We start from the raw sequence: 12,218 nt of genomic DNA, 5'->3' as shown, positions 1-12,218 counted from the left end.
GGGAGCTGAGCCCAGCTGCACTCATCCCCGCCCCCGGAAACCCCCGCAGTTCCCGCCCCAACCAGCCCCTGGGGCGCCTGGCATAAGGTAGCCTCCGGAGGCAATGAGGACCAGCAGGAGTCTCGCGCGCCTGCGACGCGGGTAAGGGGGCTCCAGGCTGCGCCCACTTCCCCGAGCTGCCAGATCCCACCCTCTGACGCACCCTTCTAGAGGGAGCGGGCTGCAAGCGCTGGAGCCTGTCCCTTCTCCCCTACTTCGGCTTACCTTACCAGACCGACTAGCGCTGGCCGATAGCGCCGAAGCCCGCCTGCTATAAGGAGACAGGGCTGGGCCATGGGGCGCGCTCCCGAGCAGACCGGACGGCCCCCGGGGCGCGCTCACGGCCCCGAGGAGCGCGCCTGCGGCGCTGCTCGTTCAAATCTTGTTTCCCTTTACGGCAATCGCGAAAGTGTCGTGAACGTGCTGCCGCCGATCAGTCACCCAGTCGGCTGGAGTCGGAGGCGCTATTTCTAGGGGTGTACTTGTTGGGGTCAGGGTAAGGCTGCGGGGCGCGGTCACCGGGCGTAAAGGATTTGAAGGGCGTTGTAGGGGCCCGTGGAGAGAGGACTGGATGCTCTGGGGCGGGTCATTAGGATATAGCTGTGTATGGACTCGCTCGAGGCGAACGCCGTCCTTCTTCCTGGCGCAGGGTGGCCTCACGCGCGGGGTTGTGGGGAGGCGAAGGGCGACTGCCCCCTTGCCCCTCTGTGGAGACATTGGGGTGGCGGAGCGCCGGCGCGGGAGCCGGGCGGGGGGGGTTGTGTGGGAGCCGAAGGTACGGGTGGGAAGAACCGTGGAGGGCCCGCGCTGAGCGGGCCGAGGGCTGGGAGCGCTACCCGTGCGGAACGGACCTTGCCTGTCAGGTCCACACCCTCCTGCCCGAGTGCTGGCAAGTCCACACATAGTGTGGCATCCTCTGCCGGGTTTGTCTCCCCTTAGGAATGCGGTGCTGATGTTTGTGGCTGGGACGCGCTGGGCAGCAACTTTTCTAGAAATTTCAGCCTATATTGATAAGCTGTGAGATTGCTAGCTGACGTTTATTTCAGCAGCATTCTTGCAAGGAGAAATAACCATAAGAGTTGCTGGTGTTTGCCAGTATTCCCAGAAACACTGCATGAATGGGATCTTTAGCCATGTTTAACTTGTTTTCTCCAATTCAGTGCTTGGCATTTTGGTGTCATTTTTGCCATTTTGCATCATTAGTATTGAATATATAATTTTGCTTGAAGTCTTTTAATCAGTAAATCCATAGTATAACAGTAGGCAAATCCATAGTTGTCTTTCAACAAATGTTAGTGTCTTGTCTTGTATGTGGACAAAGAATAAAGATTTATTTCCCACTCGAACTATTAGGAATATGTCCAGTCCGTAGATGTTGAGTTGAACGACTTATAACACAAGTTAGGCTTTGGTAAGGGCATTTAGAGCATTACTAATTTAGAGCCATTGCCATTCACGTAAAATTCGAGATTGAGGTTCTAAAAGCATTTAGTTGCCTCTTCATTTTATGCTGAGAAAAACTAGTTAAAGCCCCCTGCACAACTTATCTTTCCAACACATTTAAGAAATAAGTTAGGTCAATCTACCTTATATTAACACCAATTACGTTTTATTGCACAATTTCTTTGTTTTCTAGGCTTTAGATTTGTTTTTTAAGCTGGTTAAACGTGCTGATGTTCTTTTTGAGGGTCATGCTGTGCTTATTTTTAAGGGGCTAGAAAAATAACCTATAAAATACCAAGCTTTTGCTGATTTTTATGTTGTGTGTGTGTGTTTTTTTAAGGGGAAAGAAAGTTATTTCCTCTTTTAAGGAGTGCAAGATTTCACTTCAGCAAAACACTAGATCTAAGTTGTGTTACACAGCCCTGTTTTTGCTTCCAAGTCTGCTGAAAAGGCTTTTGTTTTTGTAAACTTGCTCTATGTATCACTTGTTAAATAATGCTGAACTTAATCCTCTGATCCTATTAGTTTTCTTTTTCTTTTTTTTTCCTTCCTTTCTTTCCTTGTTCTTTATAATTTGCCCTTCCTTTCTGCTAGTGTAGCCATGAGTATTTTTCTTTAGGTAGCCAATTACCTGTGAAAAGACTGTAAACATACTGCTGAATCAGTGCAGATCAAAACTTGGCACCCTTAGACATGGCGGGGATGGAAATTCTGGAATTTCACACAACAGGTTGTATATTGTGTAAGCTTACCTTATGCACTGCTCAGGAGTTAGAGATTTTTTTTTAATGTGATACTTGTCAGACATTCCCCATGCTAAAGTCCACACAGGAATAATGTAGCCCATATGCCATTATCCTCAGCTGATATAGATGCAGCCGTTTTGCATGACAGACTTTTTTAGTAAAGGTATTAATTAAATATCTCTGATTATACTTTTTCTACCTTTGTTGACACATAAATATTTATGCTTGCACAAAGAAAATTCTTTGTCAGACCGTATGTGTTTTCCTAGTTCTCCTCTGGACTTACAAAACAGTTTGTTGATAGCATTCATAACTTAGATGTTTATGAGACCCCACCCTCCCCTTTTTGAGTTTCTTAAAGGTATGGAATGTTATATTTCAGCCTTTCTGTTTCATCAGAGTCTGGAACCACTAAATGTTTTTTAAATACTAGACGAATAATATTTGTTAATTGTTCAGTAAGTACTGATTACTTACTAGCAGGGTGTGGTGGCACATGCCCGTAATCCTAGCTATTCTGTGGCTGAGACACAAGAATCGCTTGAACCCAGGAGGAGGAGGTTGCAGTGAGCCAAGATCTGGTATTGCCTCCAGCCTGTGCTACAGAGCGAGATCCTGTCTCACAAAATTAAATTAAATTAAAATAAGTATTGATTATCTACTTAGTGCTAAGTATGGTATGAGCTTGTGGGAAAAGAATGTTAACAAGACAGGCTTGGCCCATGCACTTGTGGAGTTTACAGAACAGTGTGGGGGAAAGACAAAAAAAAAAAAAAAAAATCAAACAAAAAAAGTTCAAAGTGTGATGAGTGCTTTAAAGGGAGCAGCGCACTAGAGCCAGATTTTAACAGAGGAAGAGAGTTACTGATTACAAGTGAAAAGACTACAATAGCTGTAGGACTGTGACAGTATTATAGGACTTTGACAGTATTATTATGAACTGACTTACAGCGTTACAGCTGATGGGAATTTTATACAGTTTAAAATATTCACTTTTACTATTATGATACATGAAAACGTATCCTCAGTTAACAAATAATTTTGGCCGTGTTCTAAAATTACAGGTTTCTTTATAAGCACATCAGTTGCTTTCCATTACATCCAAGTAAAATGACAACTCTGCGTTAATTCTCCAAACTTCATTTTATCCCATTCTTCCATCTGGTTTACTCCTATCCATCCATGGTGATCTCTCTTATACCTGAGCAAGACAATCTCTTTACTATCTCAGGGCGTGTTCCATTTTCTTGGATTATTCTTCCTCCTCCCCTAAAACGTCTGGCTCCTTCTTTTCCTCTGAGCTTGGTATAGAAGCTACTTGAAGACTTCACCCTGTTTGAAATGTGTACCCCCCAGCTATTTTCTAGCTTAGCACTTTGTTTTCCTCATTGTGCCTATCACAGTGTGTAATTTTTTTATTTGCTTGTTTACTAGTTTTTATTTCTTTTCCCACTGGACATAGGAGCTGGGATCATGTCAGCCTCATTCACTGCGTTTATATGTTGGCTGAATGCACTGGGAACTTGTAATCTATTTTCTTATAACTGTTAAGACTGGTGGCTAGGTTTCTAAGCTAGCCAGCAATAATTTTAATTTCTTACTTTTTTTTTTTCTTTTTGTTACTTGTACTGTGGTAAGAAAATGACATTTTCTGCTCATCCTTTTGGTCATAGGCCTGACTCCATATAAAAATTTCAGGTAACTTTTGGGTTTTTTTGTTTGTTTGTTTTTGAGACATGGTTTTGCTCTGTTGCCCAGGCTGGAGTACAGTGGCGTGATCATGGCTCACTGCAGCCTCAACCTCCAGGGCTCAAGCAATCCTCCCAACTCAGCCTCCCAAGTAGCTGGGACTGCACGACAGGCCAGCATGCTAAGCTAATTTTTTTGTATAGATGTGGTTTTGCCATGTTTCCTAGGCTGGTCTTAAACTCCTGAGCTCAGGTGATCCACCTGCCTCAGCCTTCCAAAGTGCTGGGATTACAGGCAATGAGCCACCGTTCCCAACATAGAATAATTTTTTAATATTTACCTCCTTTCTGTATTCCCATCCCACATCCGTTTTTCCATTCTCGCCACATTGTCCTGATCTTCCTATTGTAGCCACCTACCCTGTGTGGCTCCAGTGAGATATGCTTGCTTTTCATTTGCTAAAATTCAGAAGTTCCTGTTTTTTCTGTAATGGTTTTCATGGTCATAGCCCCTGGATCTCAGATATGATGGAAGGAAGAGTAGAGATGAACCTCTGGTAGTGACTGCAAACTCTGTATCTATATGTATGTGTTGAAAGTAAAGTAGCCATCTGTAGGTCAGAGACTACATGTATCTGAATTTATATTTGCAGTGTTGTTGCTAATAGCTTCACAGAGACATTGTTGCTGCAATGTTGGCAAAGAAAGCCTTCAAAAACTCATTGCCTCTTTTCATGTATAAATTTATACAGTGGTTAGATCTGAAAAGGTTTGTCAAAATGTAGATTTTTATAAAAGAGAAATAGAAGGTTTAAAAACAATCTAGGTCGCAGAGGGGAAAAGCTGAGAGGGAAAGTATCAGTTTATCAACTAGTCCTGCCAAATGCTCAAACTTAAAACCATTAGGATCAGTTGCTTATAGCTATTTAGTGCCAAAAGCAGGCTAGTACTCATCTTTTTTTTCTTTTTTTTTTTTTACAGTAAGAGAATAGAATACTGCAACAGTAAAATACAAATGGAATTGACTAAATTTTTAATTCTCATTTCAAGTGGAATTCCGTAAGAGCTATCATTTACCAAATACGAAAATATATCATTGCTTGACTATAGAAAATTTGGCTACTGTGAAGCTATGTGTATTGGTGGTTATTGGTCTCTCATTTGATCTAAAGTGGTCTTGTCACCAGTTAATTTAATATTATATAAACATTACTTTAAAACAGTTTTAATCAGTACCTTTGTGATACAGTTGTGTGAAAGAATTCCTCAAAATGTAAGAAATTAGCTTTGATTTTTCTCCTTGATTTGAAATAATTTTTTTTTTTTTTTTTTTTTTTAAGACAGAGTCTCGCTTTGTCACTCAGGCTGGAATGCAGTGGTGCGATCTCGGCTCACTGCAACCTTCGCCTCCTGGGGTCAAGCAATTCTCCTGCCTCAGCCTCCTGAGTAGCTGGTATTACAGGTGCCTGCCACCACGCCAGTCTAATTTTTGTATTTTTAGTAGAGACGGGGTTTCACCGTGTTGGCCAGGCTGGTCTCGAACTCCTGACCTCAGGTGATCCACCCGCCTCAGCCTCCCAAAGTGGTGTGAGCCACCGCACCCCCAAAATATTAAATATTTTTATTTGGGGGCATCTCAGTTGGTTAAATTGTGACACTGATGAGTCTCTTGAGATTTTTGAAAATTTATATAAGGGCATTAACTTGACTATAATGATTATTTTCTAAACCAAATATTGAGGTACGTGATTGACAGAGGTTTTGGATGCCACCTTAGGTCATTAGTAACATTGAAATTTTGGAATTTGATATTTATAGGGATATAGGAAAAAAGTCCTGTTCCATTGTGTTCATATGTCCATACCAGGCTGTGGGGTGAGTGTCCCCCTGGCTGGTACCTACTTGTCCATGTGGTTACTCATGAGCTGAGTGCCTACATTTCATGTTTTGTGGCATGTGACCCTGTGCCCCACTTCCCAGAATGCACATGTGGCCTGAGTTCATAGTCCTCTATCCATGGCCCGGTCTCAGTTCAGTGCCTTCCATCCTGGGCAGCAGGAGCACCATGCTGCAGTCTACCACAGCTGCCTCTGGGCCTTGGCCTGGCTTCACTGCATTCCAGTGCTGCCTCCCCTCCACCCCAGACGGGGGAACCTGCCACTCTCAGGACCACCCTGCAAAGGCAGAATAAACCAGATCCTCTCACAGCAAAAAAAGTTAAAAGGGACAACTGAGCATGTTTTGATAGTAGATCCATTGTCGAGATGTCCTGGACCCATACCATTTCTGGGACTTTGATACTGCTTTGTGGATAGTTTCCAACCAGAAGATCAAAGCATACCTATGCCACTAATCTTTTTGTTCTATTAAGATTCTTTCTTTCTTTTTTTTTTTTTTTAATCTTATGGTCTCTGTTCCTCCTCCTCCTCACTATGGTAAGTTTCTCACAGGTTCTTTATTCATTTTTTTCTTTCAATGCTTAATCCCTTTGAGAACTTTTCTACTTTCTAGTGTTTAACCAGACTTTAGCTTTTAAGTTGATGACCTGAACTTTTCACTCTTACCAAAACTCCAGTTTTTTGATTTTGTCTAAAACATCTCTATGTATATATTACATCTCACATGTATATATTCCCTTCCTACCCTCATCCCTAGTTCCCTTTCATCCCCTACACCCCAAAAGCCAAAAAATAACAAACTGATTTTCTTTTCCAACTTGCCCTTTTGACAACAGTACCAGTAATCTCTAGCTGTTGACTCTTTTTGTTCTGTTTCCTCACCTCTCATATCTAATTCTTAAGTACTTTCTGCTGAATCTTCCATCTAAATAGAAATTGCTTATAGATTTGACTGTCTTTCATATTTTCATTTTTACCATCCTACTATAGGCCCTCACCACTTCAAACCATTGAGATCACTGTACTTACTAATTTTTAATTGTTCTATTTTCTCTATTCTGATTCATCTTAAAAATACTCTTGTATTTCCTCATGCTACTTGATTACTTATAATTGTTATCTCTAATCTTTTCTAAATGAAATACAAATACTTCAGGGATTAAACTCAAGGTCCTTTATCAGCAGTCATCACTTAACCCACTTTTACTTTTTTTCCTTCTTCCTCAGTTCATCAGGACACTCTGCTAATACATATATACTGTCTTAAAGTTAATTTTTTTCATTGTTGTTTATCTCCACCGAGAATACCATCTATATTCGTTTTTACCAATAAGAAGTTTTGTCTTTTGGTTTAATTTAAACAGAAACCCTGTGTTTGTTTGAATCCTACTTGGTTTGGTTTAAACGGAAACCCTGTGTTTGTTTGAATGCTACTTACCAGCTGTGTGATTTGGACAAGTTAATTAGCCTCACTGAGCCTTAGTTTATTTTTCTGTAAAAATGGGGATAATTAATAGTCCTTGCCTTCTAGGGTGGTTACAAGGATTAAAGGAGTTAGTATATAAAATGTGCTTAGGTTTTGTAGTATGAAGGGCATGCCCAATAAATGTTAGCTATTACTATTAAATAAAAATCTAGTTTAAGACTCATTGAAGTCATTCCTCTGATACTAATGCTAATTTGCTAGCCTTGGGACCTCAGTTTCCATATATGTGTAATGATGAGATGATTTCTAACATTTGTTGCATTATAGAACTGAAAGCAGTGTGAGATCGAAAAAGAATATGAGCTTCAAAGTCAGACAGACTATCAGATAATAGGAAGCATACTACTATTAAAGTCTCTTACTATTTTTTGCTTAAAGTTGAGGTTATACACTTTCAATAAGAACTAGAACCAAAATCAGGTCCCTCCTTTTCTGGTCCTATTTGATACTTACTACTTCATTGACAATTTGATTTTTTGTTTCCTGATTTGTTAATATTGGCATAAGATGTAAATAGTGGCCAACAAGTGTATTTTTTTATTTTCATTTTATTTTATTTTTTTTAGGTAAGCACCAGCCACAAAAACCTACAAAAGAAGGTAAATTACTGTCTTTAAATATTTAAAAAAAACAAGATCCATGAGTGGGCATCGATCAACAAGGAAAAGATGTGGAGATTCTCACCCGGAGTCCCCAGTGGGCTTCGGGTATATGAGTACTACAGGATGTGTATTAAATAAATTGTTTCAGTTACCAACACCACCATTGTCAAGACACCAACTAAAGCGGCTAGAAGAACACAGATATCAAAGTGCTGGACGGTCCCTGCTTGAGCCCTTAATGCAAGGGTATTGGGAATGGCTCGTTAGAAGAGTTCCCTCCTGGATTGCCCCAAATCTCATCACCATCATTGGACTGTCAATAAACATCTGTACAACTATTTTATTAGTCTTCTACTGCCCTACAGCTACAGAGCAGGTAAGAGTTTCTTAACAGATCTCAACATTTGCTATATACCAAAAACATTGTAATTGGGATCATGGGGTCATTTTAACTAAAGATAAAGTAATCTGACAGCTATATGTCAACTATTTTAAAATATCACACACACTGTGATAAAGCTTATAAGTACAACCTACATACTTGCTTATTGGAAACCAGAAGCAAACGGTAGACTGTGGTCCTAGTAGTTAAATTAATGTTAGCAGGGATTAACATGTAAAATGTTCCTTTTAAAGTCACTAAATCTCAATTTTTTACAAAAAAGTTTTTCATTTTTTTAAATGGTAGAATAAAGTCTTAGCAAAAAAAAAAAAAGTGAGAAAACTCTCTGGTATTTAGTATGGCATGACTATAAACTAGCCTTATCAAAAGGTTTTTTTTCCATTCTAGTGAGAAGTGTTAAATTTCCCTTCTCTCTTCCTTTAAACATGTATGCCTGATAGATTTCAGGTATATGGCTTATTATTCTAACAATTGTGGCAAAGGAAGTGTAAGAAAAAGTCAATATAATGTATTTCCTATTCCGTATCCTGCCCTGGCTACCATTAAGAAAGGATGCATGCTATTGCTTACAAAGACTCACACAGGCCTTCTCAGATCCAAGCCTCTCTTCTACTGTTACCCTCTATTACCCTCTGTACTCATTACTTGAAACCAAAACTAGAACTCTTTATCAGAATAGATAAATTGATATTTATTTCTTTGGTTTTAAAATGTCCTTACCAAAACATGAACTAAGCTAGTTAGGTAGATGAAAGAATTACAAGCATTTGTTCTGCCTGTATTAGTTAGACTGGTCAGTTTCTGGTAATTCAAGACAGTAGAAGGTAATTCTAACTAAACATGTCAGAGTGATTCTGAACTAAATGAGATGAATGGCCACAACATTCCTTACCTTGTTTTAAGCTTGAAGTAATTTTTTTTAAGTAATCTCAGATTATTTGTCCTTTGAGATAAAATTACCACCATTCAACCCTCTATTTTCTGTTTTCATCAATTTGTCTGTTTCCATAGGTTAAATGAAAGCCATTAAAGTGAATGGCTATTGAGGGTCACAGTTACCCCTAGAACATGTGATTTCTGTCGTTTTCCAGGTTTTCATTTCCCATCACCCTTAATTCCTCTTTTACTATTATAAATACAGTCCATACAGATTTTATAGATGTAAAATCAGGTTTCTCCTCTTTTTTTTTTTTTTTTTTTTTTTGAGACAGGGTCTGCCTCTGTCACCCAGGCTGGAGTTGCAGTGGCACTGTCTTGGCTCACTGCAATTTCCACCTCCGCGGGGTTTAAGCGATTCTCCTGCCTCAGCCTCCCAAGTAACTGGGATTACAGGCCCACACCACCACGCCCGGCTAATTTTTGTATTTGTAGTAGAGACAGGGTTTCACCTTGTTGGTCAGGCTGGTCTGGAACTCCTGACCTCAGGTTATCCACCAACCTTGGCCTCCCAAAGTGCTGGGATTACAGTGAGCAACCGCGCCCAGCTCCCCTCCTCTTTTTAACTCTCTTCCTGTTGCTCAGTTAGGATACTTAAAAAACACAAACCAGTACATTATTTAAATGTGTCCTTGGATTCTTTATTACATATCCTTTAAATTGTTTCACTTGGGGCTTATCTGAGAATTTGACTGCCACTCCCAGAAGGGTTTGATCCAAATCACACACATCATTAGAGATATAGTAGAACAACAGGGAGGTGGGTTGATTCCAGTGGAAGACCTCCAGTACTAAACTAGTTCTAGGATGGGGATCAAGGAGTGAGAGCAGGTTCAAGGATAGTTCAGCCACTAATAGTCATTTACTGAACACCACAGAGTATATCAGGTAGTGTGTTCCTCTGTAATACTTTTTCTTGGCCTCTGTTCTTAAGTGATTTGGAATGTATGAATAACCCAAGAATTAGTTAAATCTTTAAGGAGACTTCCAGAATGGAAGCTATTCTTTTCACTAGTTGTGATGGTTCAGAATTGCTGCTAGGAGGAATCAATATGACTGAGCTGCTGCTTGTTGCTCTGCAAGGGAAGGTAATGTCCTACAGTGGAGATGCCTGGATGCATTTTTAGCTACAAGGTAGCTATCCTTATTAGGCTCAAAGCAGAATGCATTTAAATAGGTCTTGGTTGTTTTCTATGACAAGCTGTTAATCTCTGTGATCTTCAGTAAGATAAGTAAATTCTCTAAGTCACCCTCTTTAAATCTTATTTTGTGGTATGATGATCATACATTCAGGGTACCTAGCATATAATGTTCAAAATAGTAGATGGTTATTGTTTCATTGATCAAAAAGATTGGGTATATAATCTGTTCTTCCACAGCCCCCTTCCCATTCGTGATTTCCTCTAATAATACATAATATTTCCAGTTATAAATTTATCTAAGTCCTTATTTCTTTTATATTTTTCTTTATCATCATGTTGGAGTCAGAGAATTTCATAAATTTTATCACCCAGGGAAATTCTCTTTCATTATATCTCTGATTCTTTTGGGCCTTATGCCAGTGGATGATCATTAAGTTTCATGTCTACATGTATAGTATTACGAACTTCCCATATATTTTTTATGTTACTAATTTTTTAAAATGTATTAGAGTTTCAGACACCAATCTTTCTGGTAGAAAGGAAGGTCATTATTATAATAGTTTAAGCTCAGTTTGTTTCTTAGAAAAAGCAATCCTCCTAGTAGATAAGAAAATAAGTTAGCTTTTATTTTTCACATTCTTAGGGTAGAAATACAGACTTCTCTCTTTATATACGGAGAGCCAAAATTTCCCTTCGATCTGTTCATTACTCAGTATTTAAACTTCATTAGCTAGTAGCTTTGATTTTAGTATCATAAGTTAATTTGGAATTTGTCTTGCAACTTGGTATATGTTAATATACTTGTGTTCACATTGCCTCCGTCCACAAAAAGAGTTGGACTCTGTAAAATATTTGAAGAGATTTATTCTGAGCCAAATATGAGTGACTGTGGCCTGTGACACAGCCCTCAGGAGGTCCTGAGAACATGTGCCCAAGGTAGTCAGAGCACTGCTTGTTTGTTTTTTTTGTTTTTTTGAGATGGAGTCTCGCTCTGTTGCCAGGCTGGAGTGCAGTGGCGCAATCTCGGTTCACTGCAACCTCCACCTCCCTGGTTCAAGCGATTCTCCTACCTCAGCCTCCCAAGTACAGGACTACAGGTGCACGCCGCCACGCCCAGCTAATTTTTGTATTTTTAGCAGAGACCAGATTTCAACATGTTGGCCAGAATGATCTCAATCTCTTATTCTTGTAATCCACCCGCCTTGGCCTCCCAGAGTGCTGGGATTACAGGCGTGTGCCACCACACCCGGCCAGCTTGGTATTATACATTTTAGAGAGGCATGAGACATCAATCAAATACATTTAAGAAATACATTGGTTTGGTCCAGAAAGGCGGGACAACTCAGAGTGGAAGGGCTTCCAGGCTATAGTTGAATTTGAACATTTTCTGGCTAAGTTTGTCTAAAGATCTGGGATTGATAGAAAGGCAATGTTCAGGTTAAGATAAAGATTGTGGAGACCAAAGTTCTTTTGAAGTCTTACAGTGGCTGTCCTTAGAGACAATAGATGACAAAGTTTCCCTTTCAGATCTTAGTTAATCTCTTTAGGATTGGGACAGTCTGGAAGAAAAAGATCTAGCTATGTTAATAGAGGTTCTTTACAGATGCAAATTTTCCCCCACAAAGAACAGCTTTGCAGGGCCAATTCAAAATATGACCAAGAAACATGTTTTGGGGTAAAATATTTTGATTTTCTTCCTTGTCTTGTAATGTTATGCCAGAGTCAGGTTGGAAAGTAAATCAAGATATGTAGGGTTAAATAAAACCCATCTGATGAGAATTTATGATTTGTAGGGCATGACTGCCCAGACTCCTTAGATACGAATTTGGGCAAGG

General features: G+C 39.8%; 1 protein-coding gene across 4 annotated transcripts in view; it reads left to right on the top strand.

The window, feature by feature from the left end:
* The window catches only part of CEPT1 (choline/ethanolamine phosphotransferase 1), a 46,393-nt gene that overhangs the window by 261 nt on the left and 33,914 nt on the right, over positions 1–12,218 (top strand). For 2 of the 4 annotated variants that reach the window (XM_058439472.1, XM_058439473.1), the window contains exon 2: positions 7,867–8,278. In XM_058439472.1, coding sequence (XP_058295455.1) covers positions 7,940–8,278 — 339 coding nt within the window. In that variant the 5' untranslated portion in view covers positions 7,867–7,939. Of the gene's footprint in view, positions 1–74; positions 142–450; positions 536–7,866; positions 8,279–12,218 lie in introns of those variants that run through there. The other 2 variants (XM_032155035.2, XM_032155034.2) reach the window with 2 other exon arrangements.

The sequence above is a fragment of the Hylobates moloch genome, unplaced genomic scaffold (genome assembly GCF_009828535.3).
Source record: "Hylobates moloch isolate HMO894 unplaced genomic scaffold, HMol_V3 SCAFFOLD_5, whole genome shotgun sequence".
Classification (NCBI taxonomy): Eukaryota; Metazoa; Chordata; class Mammalia; order Primates; family Hylobatidae; genus Hylobates; species Hylobates moloch.
The sequence above is the reverse complement of the archived record's forward strand: the minus strand, read 5'-3'. Positions and strand labels throughout refer to the sequence as shown.